General features: G+C 44.4%; 1 protein-coding gene across 5 annotated transcripts in view; it reads left to right on the top strand.

Annotated features, from left to right (window-relative positions):
* LOC137413973 (serine/threonine-protein phosphatase 2A 56 kDa regulatory subunit gamma isoform) overlaps window positions 1–19,364 on the top strand; it is a 220,944-nt gene that overhangs the window by 182,891 nt on the left and 18,689 nt on the right. For all 5 annotated transcript variants that reach the window (XM_068099429.2, XM_068099444.2, XM_078769963.1 and 2 more), the window contains one exon: window positions 3,347–3,517. In XM_068099429.2, the coding sequence (XP_067955530.1) occupies window positions 3,347–3,517 (171 nt within the window). The remainder of the gene's footprint in view (window positions 1–3,346; window positions 3,518–19,364) is intronic.

Here is a 19,364-nt window from a genome sequence, read left to right as displayed (position 1 = left end):
GAGCAGGGAGGGAGGCCTTGACAAAGCTGGAGGGGATGGGGTCAAGAGTGCAGGTGGCAGTTTTCATTCCTATGAGTTGTTCAGAGAGGTCAGTAGGGGAGACCGGGGAGAATTGAGACAGGGGAAGGCAGGATAAGGGGGGGCAGGTGGTTGGAGGGGGAGCGGGTGCGGCGGTGGTCAAGCTGTTGTAGATGTTGTCAATTTTGCGTTGGAAGAAAGAAAGGAAGGAGATGCAGTTGTCTACTGTGAATGACTGGGTGGTGGTGTCCAGGGGGCGGAGGAGTTTGTTTATTGTCAAGAAGAGTGCTTTTGGGTTTCCGGAGCCAGAGTGGATAATTTGAGAGTAGTAGGCGGAGCGGGCGTGGGAGAGGGCATCTTTGTAGTGTTGTAGGTGGTCCTTGTAGGCTTGGGAATGAACTGTGAGACCTGTTTTATTGCGGAGTCTTTCAAGTTGGCGAGCACGAGTTTTCATCAGGCGGAGTTCAGGGGTAAACCAGGGAGTAGAATGGGTGAAAGAAACTGTTTTGGTTTTTACAGGCGCAAGCTGGTCAAGGCAGGAGGAGAGAGTGTGGTTGTAGTAGTCGGTGAGGTCGGAAGGGGTGTGGAGGTCAATGAAGGGAGAAGTGGACATTTTTTCAGAGAGGGTGGATGAGAATGAGGTAGGTGAAAGAGCGTTTAGCTTACGGAAGTTGATAGTGCGATAATGTCTTGGTGTTGGGGTGGGGATGTTGATGGTCATAGTGATGGCGGAGTGGTCAGAGAGGGTGAGGTCGGAGCCAGAGAGATGGTGCAAAATTAATCCAGTGGAGCAGACAAGGTCCAAAATGTGACCACGGATATGCGTAGGAAAGTTGACATGTTGAGTGAGGTTAAAGCAGGTGAGTAAATCAGTGAAGTCAGTGGTTATTGTGGAGTCAGTGGAGTCCATGTGGATATTGAAATCACCAAGGATGAGGATTGAGGGGGAGAGGGAAAGTAGGAGAAAGTCAGACAGGAATAATGGGTGTGGTTTGGGAGGGCGGTAGACGACAGCCATGACTGACTGCGTGCGACCAGAGAGTTTAAAAGCCAGGTGTTCAAAGGATGAGGATGAGGCAATGGGGATGAGGCTGGTCCTGATGTCTTGACGGTGGATAACGGCAATTCCACCACCTCGGCCCTCCGAGCGTGGTTTATTGACGTAGGAATATCCATTGGGTGTGGTGAGGTTGAGCGTGTAGTAGTCCAGTGGTTGTTGCCAGGTTTCGGTGAGACAGAGAAAGTCCAGTTTGTTATCCAGGATGTAGTCGTTGAGGATGAGGCATTTGTTGTTGAGGGACCGGGTGTTGAACAGGGTGAGCTTGATGTTGTTTTGAACAGCGGGGATGAATTCAGGTGATTTAGCCAGGGTTTGTAGGCAGGAGGTGCGATTGTGTGCGTTGCCGTGACTAGGTGCGCTGGGACGATGAGTGGGAGTGCGCTGAGCCGACCAGAGGACGGGGATGGAGTGACCTGATTGTACATATACAAACTTACGACCGGAGCCACGGTGAATGTACCTGGGTCGTCGGAGGAGTCCATTTGATTTGATGGCAGAGATGCATGATGGGGTGGAGCGGGTATTGAGCAGAAGGAGCCTTGCGGCGGAGTACCGCAGAGCCATGCCAGGCAGGAGCGGAGAGGCGAGCACGAGGCCAAGGTTGAGGAGGTGAAACAATGGTCCCAACCCATGGGAGCAGGTCCAAGGAAACGAAGGAGACGAAGGAGCCAGGTAGGTGAAGCCAGGAGCAGAGTCGGGACCAAGCAGAGGGCAGACAGGAGCAAAGAGACGATCACGAGGCCAAGGTTGATCACGGCAAAGCGGCAAATGCAGCGGCAATCAACCGCCGCCGCTACAAATCAAGATCACGGCGGGAAAACCGCCGCCACACCGCTGCGAAGGACACAACCCACGAGAGCGTGCCCGAGGAAACAGCGAGCAGGCGAAGGAGCCGGGTAGGCGAAGCAGGGAGCAGAGCCGGGACTATGCGGAGGGCAGACTCAATGGCCAAAAAATCCGCACGGCCACCAAAAAAGCAAGCCACAGACAGTGGCCCGGTCGAAGAAGCGGCGAGCATGTGACGCCTGCATCCTCTTCAGACCCGACCGGAAGTTCCAATTTTAAGCTTGTATTGTTTTATAGTACATTCTAATGTATTAATATTCTGGTTGAAGAGGACAAGCACATTCATCCATACACACTGCATAATATAAACTGTCATGATGTATGTGGAAGCCAAAGTTGGGTTGTGTGAAAACACGGCTCTCTGAAATGCATGGAAAATGGCAACAAAACCAGTCCACAAGTGATCAGTGGAGTTTAGATTGGAAGACGTGGAATATGGAAAATGAAAAAAAATACGAAACATCTCAGGAAATCTTCCAACAAACAAACTATGGTGCATATAGGAGACCAGTCCTGGAGCGCAATGGCCGTTTGCTGCCCCTGACAGTTTGTCTGAATGAACTGCCAGACTCGGCGGCACTGAAGATGTTCTCTGACAATGGCTGGAGAGATGTTGACCTTCACAGGCACATGATCAGATGAACCAATACGTGACTTACAAGATGACATAATCAGCCCTAGTATGCTCAGTGTGCTGAAGTTTTTGAACTTCAAAAAGCTGTTTTTTAAATGTTTTTTAAAAAGGTTTTAGGTTAAATTCAATATGGCTGCCAAACTTTGTGGCTTATGATGTCATAAATTTAATATTTCAATGCAAATGGGTCATAGATCATGTGCATGCAATTTCAGATTTTTAGGATAAGGCATTCAATTGAAACATTTATGGCTGGTATACCACTTCACTGATTATATCATTGTCATGCTTTTGTTCCCCATTGGATGTACTTGACAATGTGGCAAGTTTCAAATTTTTCCATTCAGCGGTTTTCGATGGTGTTCAGCGGTTTCCGATCATAAATTACAGGATGTTCTTGATGAAATGCCATAATTTTACACATTTATTATTGATGAACTATTGATGACAAAAACATGCAACTGTTAACACTATGCATAGGAAAGTCTTAAGTTTGTTTCCTGTTACATTTCATGTGACACAGTATGGGTGGGCCTATATGCATTGTCTACTCAGTGGCAGGGTAATCAAATATATAATCTACATGCTTTGATTAAGGCCTTCCCTGGCCACTGCCATTTGCTCAGACCTTAATTTGTGCAAATTCTTCTTATTGAGGTCTAAAGAGCAAGTCTAAACTGCAATGGAATCAACAGTATAATAAGTCTGTTATTGATCTCAAATGACACAGATGTGATTTGGTGGTACCGTGACTGCGGGTGAGACAATCCTTTGTGCTTTGCCTACAGGTTGTGATGGGCTTGCTTAAGTTTTGGCCCAAGACTCATTCTCCAAAAGAGGTGATGTTCCTGAATGAGCTGGAAGAGATTCTGGATGTCATTGAGCCTGCGGAGTTTGTCAAAGTTATGGAACCTCTTTTTAGGCAACTTGCAAAGTGCGTCTCAAGCCCACACTTCCAGGTAAGGGACTGCACATTATTCACTTGGGATTTTTGAGTAATTGAAAATTTGTTAATTTCCTTTTTTTTTTTTTTCGTATACATAGTCGAGGCTCGTGGAAGAGATAGTACACTGACGGGTCAGGGTATAACAGACAAAAACAGGATGTAATATACGCATGCATGGGGTGGACAAAATGGATATACAGAAGATAACTCCAAGAAGGGAAAACTGGAAAATTGGAAGGAGGAGGGATTGGGGAGGAGGGCAGGGGGTTGATGAGGGTAGAAAAGATCATGGTTTAGGATTTGGGACGATCTGAGATGGTGGTGAACAGCTGTCTTGAAGACCTGGAGGGAAGAATGAGATTGAAGAGGATCAAAAGGGAATGGAATAAAAGGGACATTAGGAAGAGAGAAGGAAACACCAACAGCAGGATTGAGGGACAAATAGAGGGAGACTTGGATAAATAAGAGATGTGGGGAAGAAAATAAAAGATGAGGGGCTAGGGGAGGTCACATAGTGCTAACACGATGGATATAGAAGCAAACTCTTAGGAAGGAAAAACTTGAAATTTGGAAGGAGGTGGGGGTGGGAGGGACATGGTGCAAGACCAGAAGGGAGGCGATATAAGACAGAGAGACCACTGACCTGTCTGCGATGTGAAAGTGATTGGCCCATAGACTCAGCTTCATCACGGGAGAGTCCATTGATCTTGAAGGTCTTGGTATACACGGCGTCGATCTGAGAAAGATGTGAGACAGGACCGCCAGCACAAAGGGGAGATCAGCACCCCATCAAGCTGCGGATGAAGGCCTTGTGGGTGGATAATCATTGCTCACCTGCCTCCAAGTTTTCTTGCAGTATCTTACAGATGTCACAAAATTGTGTCTTACAGTATACCGTCCCATTACCATGTAAGATGCAGATGATGCACCAACCTATGCTTATATGGAAGTGAATGTATGCTAGCCTGATTAATGAAACGTATTATTGTGTGTATGGCCGCACGCCAACTGTTCAGGCACAACCGCAGCTGATCAAAATAAAGACCAATTACTGCACCGTAGTCACAAGAAGGAAGCTGGACATTAACAATACACACACACACACACACACACACACACACACACACACACACACACACACACACATACACATACACACACACCACCACCACCACCATATATACCTATACATGTAGATCTAGAAACACATACATACATACATACATACATACATACATACATACATACATACATACATACATACATATACATGCACAATACACATGTACATATAAACTGACTGATACAAACACACATACATAGATAAATTATGAACTTGTAAGTACTTGTAAAAGCTAATATATTTGAAGTCGTCACCTTGACTTGTGAGCAATTGACTGCTCATATGGTATACAGAGAAAAAATGGTCAAAATAAAAACCAAAATGGTGTGAGGAAACGCTGCAGTCGAATGCCATCTGCACTTACCTGGCCTTACCGAGTTCCAAACATGGCGGAACACAAAAACATAATGCCTTACCCTCTTTATCCACTATTTTGGACAGCACTGTCACCCCAGCAATTTTGCAATGACCAACTTGCCCTTTTCCACATGCGATGCAGGGTTAAAAGTCTTATAACTACACAAACCAGAAACAGTGTTGAAAGCCTTAAATTATATGTACAGCACTCCCTCCTACCCCATGAACGCAGCAATATTGTTCAATCTTGGCATATCTCGGTGTCACCCTGTGGCTCATTACCTCTGCCACCAAAGGTGGATGGAGGTTATGTTTTCACCCCTGTCTGTTTGTCTGTCCGTTTGTTTGTTTGTGAAAAAAAATCTCAAAAAGTTGTGGACGGATTCGGACGAAATTTGGCAGAGATGTAGCGTATGTGACAAGGACGAAATGATTAGATTTTGGTGAAAATCCGGATTCGGATCCGGCTAGTAGAATTTTTAAGTGATTCTTCACTATTGGGAGACAGGGCCAACCAGGCGGAGGTATGCTCTCTACTGAGTGCCATTCTAGTTTTTAGTTATAATTGCATAATGATTACAGCTTGTACACCTGTTGCTCTAACTTGCATGCAGCGCTAAGTTCGTAATGTCAGCAAAATAATCACAGCATAGTTCAATAACTGTCGCCGTATGTCATGCGGACGAGCTGCTCAATATACGTTCCGCACAACTTTGCCAATTACATGAATGTCTCATTTTTATTGTGATTGCAGGAATTTGTCTCGAATTTCTTGAAAACGTTTTCTTTCCTGATTTTAAAGTTTCAGTGAGCGAATAAGGGCTACGGTATGGTTAAAATATGGCAATAAAGGATTTTCACAGTGGCTATTATTTTATGGATAAGTAGATATACATTTCTGAGTGAAGAAAAATTTATTTTGTGTCAATCCACATTCATGATCCACTATTCCTCACATTGAATCAAATGAATTATATATACACAAGGTTGGTCCGAGGGGGGTGTAAAATTTATGAATTATTGATGAATTTCTGTTGTCTCACCCCTTCCTTGTGTTCCTTTTTGGTTATAAATTATCCATGTAAAGTTTTGTGACGATTGAACTTTATTAAAAGGTGCCCCAACAACACCAAATTTTCACCCCCAAATTTTCACCCCCAGTCTTGCCCAGTAGCACTGTTTTTACTCAGTGCAATGCAGTAAATTTCTAAGTACTCTTCTTCAACTTCAATTCCTTTCCAATACATCATGTTCCCGAGAGAGAAAATGAGAATTCCTGTTTTATGGGGGGTGAAAAAGTTTGAGGTCGTTGGGGCACCCCCAAACGAACCCTAATTTAAAAAAAACTTGTCGTGGAATGTTTTTTTCTTTGAGTAGAACATAATGACGGGGTGAGACAAAAAAATTTCCAACTTTCATTTTTGTGGACCACCCTAATATACAGTGTATACAGTCACATGAAAAAGTAAGTACACCCCATGTAAAGTTTTGACTTTTTCAACATATTTCAACATACAGCTATTTGATCTTCATTTCAACAATATTTAAAGATAAAGGTGATATAATATAACAAATATCATGAAACATTTACATTTTGTAGTCCATTGTATAATTTAAATAAACATAAATGCAAATTTCGCATGTGGAAAAAGTAAGTACACCCTTGGCTCTAATAGGTGGTATTGCCCCCTTTGGCAGAAAGAACCTCAAGTAGGCGTTTCTTATAACTGTCTACCAGTCTCTGACATCGACTGGGAGAAATTTTTGCCCACACATCCATGCAGAATTCTTTCAGCTGTGTGATGTTTAAGGGGTTTCTTGCGTGCACAGCTCGTTTCAAATCCCCCCACAACATCTCAATGGGATTGAGATCCGGGCTTTGACTTGGCCATTCCAGAACCCTCCATTTCTTTCTTTTCAGCCATTCCTTGGTGGATTTACTGGTATGTTTAGGGTCATTGTCATGTTGCAAGGTCCACCTTCGATTGAGCTTCAACTTTATGACAGATGGCCTCACATTATCCTCAAGCACCCTCTGGTACAATGAAGAATTCATAGTAGATTCGATGATGGTGAGCTGCCCAGGCCCTGATGCAGCAAAGCTGCCCCAAACCATAATATTTCCACCACCATGCTTTACAGTTGGTATCAGGTTCTTGTGGTCAAATGCTGTCTTTGGTTTTTGCCAAACATGTCTTCTGGTACTGTGGCCAAATAGCTCTACCTTTGACTCATCTGTCCAGAGCACATTGTTCCAGAAGTGCTGGTCTTTGGAGAAGGGATCACGGCGAGGTCACGTCTTTTCGAAGCTGCTCCATGCGCTCACGCTCTCGAAGCTAAGTGATCTTTCACAATCGTGTGTTTGTCGAGACTGTATCTATCTTTCGGTGTGTGTACCTATAGTGTATCTTTTTGAAAATTTTCGGTGCTAATTTTTCGTACATGTATACACAATCGTCGGTTAATGGTATCGAGTATTCTGCGGCCTAGTACTCGTAGGCTTAGACTACCGTACCGTCTCCGACCTTGTGGTTTTGTTTTTCTCTCAGCGATTCGTCGAATGCGCTGAAATTATTTTCGTTCACTGTTTCGTCCCAGTCGTTCACCCCAAACCTCCTTGTTTAATATCTCTGCTCACAAAAAAAACCAAAAAAAAACCCAAAAAAATATTTCCTTCCCAGGTCTTATTCGTTTATTTGTTGTTCTTTTTGTTCGTTCGTTCTTCGTTCGCGATCACGCGGTTAGAAATGTATAACCTCTCCCCTGAACAACTATTTTCTCTCATATATTATAACACCCTTTTCTTCTTTTCCTACAAAAGGATGCTTTCGTCTTGCTCACCAAATCTATTCATTCCAAAAAATATATATAATACCATCTCTTACAGTTCCTCCTTTCTACATTCCCTAAACTATCCAGAACAACACCCCTCCTCCAGTGTCCTCAAACGTATTTTTGACTCGAAGGTCTCAAACTCATTTTGCAAAAAATGTTCGTTTCCCATGAATCGTACACTTTTCAAAATCCAATCTCACCCCTCCCCTCCAAATCCTCCCCATCACCCATCCCTTTCAAATCTCCCCCCTTGCCCCTTCCCTCCCCTCCCTCCTAAACTCCCCCCACACCCCTCCCCTCCGAGACTCTCCCTCGCTCCTCCCCTCCTAGACTCCCCTCTCACCCCTCCTCCTCAAAGCATCCTCCCTGCTTCTTCCCCCTTCCAACTTTCACCTTCATCTCCCCAAACCTTCTGCCTCGCTCTTCCCCCTCCTCAAATAACACCTCACTGTGCCTCACCCAATCTCCATCAAACCTTTTGTCCGCCCCATTCTTCCCTTTCTCCAAGCTATTCTGAAATCTCTGAAATCTCTGACACACCTTCAACAGCTCTCCCTACCTCTTCCTCCTCTTCCACATCTTACCCTACCCCTCCCCCCCCCCCTGTTCTGGACCCGATGCTCCCCCTTTCTCTTCATTAACGGTATGGACCTCAAACATCCGGGGCCTTCGCTCAAACTTGACTGACCTCTCCATACAGGTTGCTTCTGACAAACCAGATGTGATCTGCTTAACAGAAACTTTCCTCCTTCATGATGTCTCTGATGCCTTGGTATCTCTCCCAGGTTACTCCCTCCTCCGGTATGATAGACCTGAGCCTCGTCCTGGAGGTGGGGTTGCTATCTTTATAAAAAACTCTCTTCCTCACTCGCCCTCCACTGCCCTCTCTCCACCTCACCCCCAGGAATACCTTTGGCTACGGCTTCCCCTTCGCTCCCACCTTTTGTTCATATGTGTGTTGTACCGTCCACCAAACAGCGATGACTCCATCTACATCTCACTGTCTGATAATATGGACCAACTTCTATCTACCCATCCCAACTCTCTCTTCCTCATATGTGGTGATTTCAATTGTCACCATGCCAGTTGACTGGGTGTGGGTAGCTCTCTCACCAGCCATGGCTCTTCAGCAAAGGACTTCTGCGACTCACTGGGACTGACACAATCTGTCAATTTCCCGACCCGGATCTCAGTCAACGGAGCATCTTCTCTTCTGGATTTGGTTATGACAAACTTCCCTGAAAATGTCTGCTGCTCTTCTTCTGTTCCAATCGGCTCATCTGATCATGTGCTTGTTAAAGTGAACATCTCTCTGACCATTCTCAGAGAGCCTCCTCAGCGTCGGCGAGTCTGGCATTTCACTCAGGCCAACTGGCACGGTCTTCAAGCAGCCATCAATCATCTGGACTGGTCTCCCATCTCTACAGCCTCTGACATCAACTCATCCTGGGAATTCTTTCAAAGTAAATTGCTCTCTCTCATGCACAGATTTATCCCATCTCGTCTTCAGTTGTCATACCCTTCCTCCCGTCCATGGTACACGGAATCTTGTGGTGAGGCTGTTGCCCTGAAACAACTTGTAGTCCGGTTGCCAAATCCAATTTTTTGGCTGAACCTGGAAATGTTATGCAAAGTTTTTTTTTTGATTGATTTTGGTAGCCTAGGGTCTACTCTTTCAGAATCTGCCGGGTGCACTCCGTTCACCCTTGGGGGTTTGGAGAAATTCAAGATGGCGTCCAAGAAAAGTCCGGCAGAAGTATGACTGAACCTGGAAATTTTATGCAAAGTTTTTTTTTTGATTGATTTTGGTAGCCTAGGATCTACTCTTTCAGAATCTGCCGGGTGCACTCCGTGCACCCTTGAGCGTTTTGAGAAATTCAAGATGGCGTCCAAGAAAAGTCCGGCAGAAGTATGACTGAACCTGGAAATGTTATGCAAAGTTTTTTTTTTGATTGATTTTGGTAGCCTAGGATCTACTCTTTCACTGAGAATCTGCCGGGTGCACTCCGTGCACCCTTGAGCGTTTTGAGAAATTCAAGATGGCGTCCAAGATGGCTGTCGTTTCAGATAACTCCCTATAACTCCGGTAGTATTTGACCTAGGATGATAATATTGGTGTCTAACCGTATGTTTTGAGGGGCAAGGAATCCATTGAAACCATTTATTTGACTGGTTGGGGATTGCATCATATAGAAATGCAATATGGCCGCCAATATGGCTGCCATATTACAAATTTCAAACAAAAACAAACAAATTCACTTGTATTCACTTTTATTCAAATAAATTCACTTGGTCTAGAATGATAATTTTGGTGTCTATCCATATGTTTCGTGGACAAAGAATCCATTTAAGTGATTAAAACAGATGCATATGAATTACATCACAAGAATCTGTGACATTGTTCAATTGAATTAAAATGCTAAGTAAGAGTCTGGCTGCAACCTGCAGCATAACAAGCACAGAATATTGTACATTTCAAACCATCCTTCTTGCAGCTGCAAGAAAGCGTTCTGCAGGGGTTGTCACTCTTGCATCCACATCTGATCATACGCATGACAGTTTCTGGGGCGAGTTCAACATTTGCGGGAAGGAGGACCGGTTGTAGCGTTTTCAGTTTCGAGTGTTTTACCCATCCGTACATTTCTGCATCAAGTTCAGGCGGATTGCTGTCTTCCAGTGAACGCCACACAATGGCTTGGTGATGGGCCCTTCTTACATTCTCTTTAAATGCCTCACTTGTAGGAGGAAGGGAACAAAGTTTTGGTGGTACCGCGGAGGCCCGACCCGTTTTGGATGCCCACATCTTCCAGCGTGTTTCGGACATTGATTTACTCATAGAATATTGACCGTAACAGGCTGACATGAATGTGGTTGCCTGCGCAATCACTGATTCTATGGGAGAATCAATGACCCCTAAAAGTGACAGTGAGTGACCATCTTTCAGAACCTTCAATGCAGTACCTTTGCCAACCCCATAGCAGCATGCTACCGTATCACACCCAGTAAGAGCATGGGCTGGCAGGAGTTCATTCACAAAAGACACATGCTTCTCTACGGTTTTTCCAATGTCAATGACTGTTCGTTCCTTAATTGGTGATTCCATGGTGATACGATTTTTCATGCTTCCAGCGTGATAATAATGAAGCAAGAGAATGAAAACGTCAGTGTCATCGGATATCACAGTTATATCACTCTCTTCATTATTTCGAGCAGACAGTATCACCTGTTGGACAATGATATTGGACAGCATCACCTCATCATAAGGAACACTGGTTTGATTAACATGTCCACCCACAGTTTGGCAGTCTTACTCCTTTTGGCTATGTTCTCCAAGACCTCCATGAAGTCCTCCTTTGACTCAAGTGTATTGCAATCAAGTACTCCTCGAAGAACTTCCTCAGCCAGCATTCTCAATGCTCGAACGTTCTGCGGAAATTTCTTTCCAGTCAACATTTTTGCGACTCCTCCAAACACATCACTCAGAACTTCCTCCAGTCCACTGTTTTCCATCAGAGTCCCGATGCAGCCTATGAAACTCATCAAAAAGTGCATGCCACCCAAGCGCGGGATGACATGTGAAAACTTTTCTGGGTAAGCCCACTTCACATGTAATGCAACTTTATACAGTTGTAAGTCACAGGTAAATAACACAAACTTTTGGTCAGCATTATGTGTCACCTTTTGAGCTTCCACCATTGCTGTCATTATTGTATCTGGGTGGAATGGCACAAGATCAATCAAAGGTAGGTATGCCGTCTTTGTCTTAGGTTGTTCTGTTTGGCCTTGATTGCGTGTAAGAGCTGTGTTGTAGCCATTGTACTCGGGACAATTCTGTTTCTGAACATCCTGAAAGAAGGCAAAGTCAGTTTCGTCCGCTCTTTGTTTTACAGTAGCCTGTTGCGCAAGTAACTTGAGTGGGAGAGCTGTGCTAACAGCAGCACTCTCGGGCATTTTTGGTTTCTTGGGACCATTGTATCTCTGTATGGTGACATCATATTCTATTGGCTCCGACATCTCCTCCTTTGAAATTCGTGGGATTGTTTCTCTATGGCATCGATCAGCATCAGATGTTGATTCAGGTTGTGTAACCAGAACAGCTAACGAGTGGGTGGAAAGTTTTCCATTTTGCGACGAGATTTCAGCATCAAAATTATCGACAACTACTTGTACCAAACCTTCTGATGCAGCAGATATGCCAAGACAGGATCGTTCCATTGTTGCAGCTTTCGCAGCTGAACGCTTAAAGCGTAATACCTCGTCATAAGAACATGTCACACCGAATGACTGCATGGTTGTGATGATATTTTTTGATCTGCCCAATTTTGAACCTAGTGCTATCTGCAGTGCCGTTGGGTTGTTCTTGACAGCCTTGCCCCTCAAAACATACGGTTAGACACCAAAATTATCATCCTACGTCAAATACTAACTGAGTTATAGGGAGTTATCTGAAACGACAGCCATCTTGGACGCCATCTTGAATTTCTCAAAACGCTCAAGGGTGCACGGAGTGCACCCGGCAGATTCTCAGTGAAAGAGTAGATCCTAGGCTACCAAAATCAATCAAAAAAAAAACTTTGCATAACATTTCCAGGTTCAGTCATACTTCTGCCGGACTTTTCTTGGACGCCATCTTGAATTTCTCAAAACGCTCAAGGGTGCACGGAGTGCACCCGGCAGATTCTGAAAGAGTAGATCCTAGGCTACCAAAATCAATCAAAAAAAAAACTTTGCATAAAATTTCCAGGTTCAGTCATACTTCTGCCGGACTTTTCTTGGACGCCATCTTGAATGTCTCAAAACCATCAAGGGTGCACGGAGTGCACCCGGCAGATTCTGAAAGAGTAGATCCTAGGCTACCAAAATCAATCAAAAAAAAAACTTTGCATAAAATTTCCAGGTTCAGTCATACTTCTGCCGGACTATTGCTTTCGTCTCCTGGAAAGCAAATCCAACGGAAGGAAATCTCATTTCCTTTCACAAAGCCCGAAACAAGTGTGTGTCCACCCTCAGGAGAGCCAAGAAACAATATCTCACCATTCTCAAGACCGAACTCTCTTATCTGTCTCCCTCTTCCAAATCCTGGTGGCGTCTGGTCAAATCTGTTTCTGGTGTTTGTTCCCCCTCCATCCCCTCCCTCACCTCAAACGGCTTAACGGCTGACTCCGCACGTGAAAAAGCTGAATGCCTCAACTCTGTGCTTGCCTCTAAATCTTGTGTCCCAAACCCATCCCTCTCTGTACCCACCGTACCCAGTCGTACCCAGCTGCTCCTGGACTCTGTGTCCTTTCCTCCTGACAAGGTGGAAAAGTTTCTGTCAACCCTCGACTCTGATTCTGCAACTGGTCCTGACGGCATCAGCCCACGGGTCCTAAAATCATGTTATTCTGCTCTTTCACTCCCTCTTTCTGTTCTCTTCACCCTCTCTTTTGCTCAAGGTCATCTGCCATCTGCTTGGAAATCAGCCAACATCACCGCTTTGCACAAAAAAGGTGCAAAAACAGATCCCAGCAACTACAGACCAATCAGCCTTCTCCCAATTATCAGCAAAGTCATGGAATCCATCATTGCTTCAGATATTAAATCTTTCCTCTTCTCCAATGGCTTGATCTCTGATCATCAATTTGGTTTCAGACCTGGTCACTCTACTCTGGACATGCTGCTTCTGCTTTCTCAACAATGGATGGAGGTCCTCAACGCCAAACAGGAAATTAGAGCTGTCTCCCTTGACATTTCACGTGCCTTCGATACGGTCTGGCACCCCGCTCTACTCACCAAACTCTCCTCCTATGGTATCCATGGAAATCTCCACGCATGGCTGGTGGACTTCCTCTCTGGTCGTAGTCAACGTGTGGCCCTGAATGGGTTTCTCTCATCTCCTCTTCCTGTTCAGGCTGGAGTTCCCCAAGGTAGTGTTCTGGGCCCTGTGCTTTTTTTTTTTTATCAATGATCTCTCTGACTCTCTTGAAAATCCTCTCTATCACTTTGCTGACGACTCTACTCTCTGTCGCTCCATTCCTCATCCCTCAGATCGGCAGTCTGCAGCCTCCTCACTCTCTGCAGACCTGGACAAAATCACAGACTGGTCAAACAAGTGGAACATGTCTTTCAATCCTGACAAATCTCACACTCTTACAATGTCTCTCCGAAAGGACCGACTGGACAACCCTCCCATCTACTTTCTCAACAATCCTCTCCAAGAAGTTCTGTCGCTCGAGCTTTTGGGTCTCACTATCTGCCATGATCTTTGTTGGGAAAACCACATTTCCAAGCTGGCCTCCAAAGCCAGTCGCCGACTGGGCATCCTCCGTCGTGCGAAGTCCTTCCTTGGCACACCTGAGCTCCTCACCACATACAAGGCTTTCATCCGCAGCTCAATGGAATACTGTTCCCCCCTCTGGGCTGGTGCTCCTGCCTCACACCTTGCTCGGCCTCACGCTGTTGAGGCCAAAGCTTTCAGAATCATTGGAATCTCCTGCGATGTAGTCAACACCGAGGGCCTTTCACTCACTCACCGCAGGCAGGTTGGTGGTCTTTCTGTCTTCTACCGACTCCTCTCCGGCCTTGCTCCCCCAGCTCTCTCTGTGCTCTGTCCCCCCAATATTCCTTCAGGTCGCACAAGATCTGCCTGCAACCCTCTTATGGTTAAACTGCCAAAGTCTAGGCTCTCTGCTCACCTTCACTCTTTCATTCCCCTTTTCTCCCGCCTCTGGAACAAACTCCCCCACTCCCTTCAATCCCACTCCTCCCTCCAGGTCTTTAAAACAGCTGTTCACCACCATCTCTTATCTTCCCCCATCGAAAACCTTGATCTTTTCTACCCCCGGTAATTCACCCCAGAGTCCTTGCAGTGTTCATATGTTTTATTCCTCTCCCACCTCCCCCCAAGTCCTCCCGATGTCCCTGCTCTCAAATGTTGTGTTTTTGTCCTTCCCCCTCTTCCCCCTCTCTTTTGTGTCCTTCCCCCTCTCTCCCCATCTTGTCTGCCGCTCCCCTTGTGTTTTGTGTGTCGGTTTTTCTTTTTGTGTGATTAATGTTAGCTCTTTCACGAGCCTCGATCTTGTATTCAAAAAAAAAAAAGAAAAAAGAAAAAAAAAAGGTGTTCAATGGCAAACTTTAGTCTTGCCCTGATGTTATTTCTGGACAGCAAAGGTTTCCTCCTGGCACACCTCCCATGTAGATCAAATTTGTGCAGCCTCTTTCTAATGGGAGACTCGTGCACTTTGGCATCATCAGTCGCAAGAGCTACCTGAAGGTCCCGTGATGACATTCTGGGGTTCTTAGAGACTTCTTTCAGCATCTGGCAGTCTGCTCTCGGGCTGAACTTGCTGGGGCGGCCTGGCCTGAACAAGTTGGCAGTTGTTTGGAATCCACTCCACTTGTAGATGATCTTCCGGACAGTCGAATGATTGATTTCAAATTGTTTGGAGATCTTTTTAAATCCCTTACCAGACTCGTAGGCATCTATAACCTTCTTTCTGAAGGCCTCAGAGAGCTCTTTTGATCTGGGCATGGTGACGGCGCACACTTCAACAACAAAGAACAAACCAAACTAAATGTCTAAGGTTTAAATAAGACAGGTTCCTCCAAGATCCTCTCTGACGATGTTCTAATCATTTGCACCTGAGCTAGTGCACCTGATTCTAATTTTAGGTATTTGAAGTAGTGATAAATGTAGGGGTGTACTTACTTTTTTCCACATGCGAAATTTGCATTTATGTTTATTTAAATTATACAATGGACTACAAAATGTAAATGTTTCATGATATTTGTTATATTATATCACCTTTATCTGTCAATATTGTTGAAATGAAGATCAAATAGCTGTATGTTGAAATATGTTGAAAAAGTCAAAACTTTACATGGGGTGTACTTACTTTTTCACGTGACTGTGTATATATACACACCGTAAAACCCCGACACTCACGGGGAATATGTTATTTGACAACCACTGCAAATTGGCATTGTTTCATTGGGGGTTAGTTAGGTTCACGGGGGCTATCTATTCATAAGGGGAAATTTTTAAGTTTTAAAACACGAATGCACATACACTACATGCCCAAAAGTATGCGGACACCCCTTCTAATTCGTGGATTCGGCTATTTCAGCCACACCCATTGCTGACAGGTATATATAATGAAGCACACAGCCATGCAATCTCCATAGACAAGCATTGGCAGTAGAAGGGGCCGTACTGAAGAGCTCAGTGACTTTAAACGTGGCACCGTCATAGGATGCCACCTTTCCAACAAGTCAGTTTGTCAAATTTCTGTCCTGCTTGAGCTGCCCCGGTCAACTGTATTGTGAAGTGCGGTTATTGTGAAGTGTAAATGTCGAGGAGCAAAAACAGCTCAGCCACGAAGTGGCCGGCCACACAAGCTCACAGAACAGGACCGCCGAGTGCTGAAGCACATAGTGCGTAAAAATCGTCTGTCCTCGGTTGCAACACTCACTACGGAGTTCCAAACTAACTCTGGAAGCAGCGTCAGCACAACAACTGTTCGTCGGGAGCTTCATGAAATGGGTTTCCATGGCTGAGCAGCCGCACACAAGCCTAAGATCATGTGCAATGCCAAGCGTTGGCTGGAGTGGTGTAAAGCTCGCCGCCATTGGACTCTGGAGCATTGGAAACTCGTTCTCTGGAGTGATGATTCACGCTTCACCATCTGGCAGTCCGACGGACGAATCTGGGTTTGGCGGATGCCAAGAGAAAGCTACCTGCCCAAATGCATAGTGCCATCTGTAAAATTTGGTGGAGGAGGAATAATGGTCTGGGGCTGTTTTTCTTCGTGTTAGTTCCACTGAAGGTACATCTTCACGCTACAGCATACAATGACATTCTAGACGATTGTGTGCTTCCAATTTTGTGGCAACAGTTTGGGGAAGGCCCTTTCCTGTTTCAGCATGACAATGCCCCCGTGCACAAAGCGAGGTCTATAGAGAAATGGTTTGTCGAGATTGGTGTGGAAGAACTTGACTGACCGCAACCCCATCGAACACCTTTGAGATGAATTGGAACGCCGACTGCAAGCCAGGCCTAATCACCCAACATCAGTGCCCGACCTCACTAATGCTCTTGTGGCTAAATGGAAGCAAATTCCAGCAGCAAGGCTCCAACATCTAATGGAAAGCCTTCCCAGAAAAGTGGAGGCTGTTATAGCAGCAAAGGGGGGACCAACTCCATACTAATGCCCATGATTTTGGAATGAGATGTGTGATGTTCGGGTGTCCACATACATTTGGTCATGTAGTGTAACTAGTTCCAGTAAACATGCTTACAAATAAAAAATACTGCAAACGATTCCAAAAGATTAGCTAATTCTTTTTGCCATGAGTGTCATGTTATTTTACCGTATGTTTTGCTTCGATCTTGCATTGTCCCCAAAACGTGATCCTGGAAATAGTTGCCGTTTTAACTGCTCGGAGTTTAAGCTTGAAGGAAGATATTCTGTATTATCTTATAAAGATAGATGTTGAGTTTAAATTGCATAATTTTAATCGTCCTGGCATCATAGTCCTTTTGCGTTCAAATTTCACTTTATTTTACATCCAAAATAAACGTTTATATTTTACTGTGAACCAGCCTCGCTGATCGGCACAAGATTTACACCACATATTAGTTTCATTGTGTGCGTGATGAAAGGAATCGAGCTTTTTCCTCAAACAAAAGATACCAATAATGTTGGGGACCCGTGGGTGGGTTGAGATGGTTTATGCCCACAACACCCACGAGTAGCTGGAGCACAGGGGCCGCGAAAGTAGGAAGAGTATACATGGAAAAATCCACGAAAACTGGGTTGCTGTTTTTTAAACTGCAGTATGATAAAGAAAAAAAGGTTTTACTGTAGTATGATAACGCGATGTACTTGATGTCAGTTGTGTCTCGTTGGTCTCACCCAAAGGGGTTGCAAGACTATTGTCACGCCCCTGTCTGTCTGTCGGTGTCCACGTCTATATATTTTCGCTTTAACTTCTTTTTTTCGCTGCAACCGCTTGTCTGATCGATGCAAAACTTCAAACATAGGAGGGACTCCCCATGGAGAATATTTTCTTGATAACTCTTGTCATAAGTCTAGGTAGCGATATTGGATTAAAGGAAAAAATTGGACATCTCTGAAACCACTCATCAAAACAAATAGAAACTTGGCAAATGTAATAAACATGCCATTGGGTATGTCGGGTGATAACGATGACGTCATTGGTGAAGTGGTATTCCAGCCATAAATGGTTGAATCGAAATCCTTATCTGAAACATCTGAAACTTCATATACCTGAGGTACGAACTAATATGTGAAGAATTAAATTGATGTCATCGTCGATCACGTGGTCTGATTGCCATATTGGATTAAAATAAAAATGTAGAAAATCTTATTCTCCAGAACCGCTTAACAGATTGATGCGAAACTTCATACATATGATTGACTAGTCACGGGGAATATAGTTTGAAATTAGCTTTCATATTCATCATCATTGATACAATTTAGCTTAAATGTGCACAGAAGTGGTTGTTAAATATCCTAATAACCAATCAATAAAGCTATGGATAATGGCAATGTATGTGACATAACAGGGTGCATGAATGATACAGGTATGTGGCCCATAATACTCGTGTGGTCAGTCAACGATCGTATTTTTGTTCAGAATGAACGTGCGAGGCAAGACTGTTCACTCTTCCGAGTGCCGCTCTAGTTTTATAATGAGAAGCTCAATCTGTATTTAACCTCGGAAATTAGGTTGTGTGTATATGTGTGTGTATTGTGTTTGTGCATGTGTTTGTATATGTGTGTGTGTGTGTGTGTGTGTGTGTGTGTGTGTGTGTGTGTGTGTGTGTGTGTGTGTGTGTGTGTGTGTGTGTGTGTGTGTGTGTGTGTGTGTGTGTGTGTATGTATGTGCGTGTGCATGTGCGTGCGCGCACATCCCTCTGAAAATCATAGAAAAAAACTAGATGGTATTCATAGAATACTTACCCTGCGCAGTCAACTTGGTGTGAGCCAACTCTTCTATTTTTGAAGGTTTCTTTTTTTTTGATCCAATATGGCTGCCAGACCACGTGAGCGATGACATCATAAATTTATATTCTCTAAATAAGTGTTGCATAAATCATGCTCAATAAATTTTACTAACTGATCAGACTAAGCGTTGTCCCTGTCGAATTGTGACGTCATAATTATGGCACCAATGACGTCATCATTAACAACACCTATTCCCCATATGGCTGACACGGCACACACTTTACTTTACTGAAATGCAGACAGAAATGTTATATTTTCATCAAAAATCGTCGGAATTTTGCCAAATCTGTTTTGGTCGTGTGTTAATAAACCTCAGCGATTGACAAATCTGAAATCAGAATTTTATTTGAGGTCAAAATGACCCCGTGAGTTCGCTCCGTACTTTGCCTGCTCGTCATGTGCAGTGTGATAATTAATTCCATGACCACTCTAGAAGACTCTTCTTCTTCATGCAATAATAACTTCTAGCTTCCAGACCGTACATCCAATCATCTTGAAATATTTTGCCCACTTGTTACACTTCATTGCCTTTACTA

Source organism: Myxine glutinosa, chromosome 1 (assembly GCF_964187855.1).
Source record: "Myxine glutinosa chromosome 1, kmMyxGlut1.1, whole genome shotgun sequence".
Taxonomy (NCBI): domain Eukaryota; kingdom Metazoa; phylum Chordata; class Myxini; order Myxiniformes; family Myxinidae; genus Myxine; species Myxine glutinosa.
The sequence above is the reverse complement of the archived record's forward strand: the minus strand, read 5'-3'. Positions and strand labels throughout refer to the sequence as shown.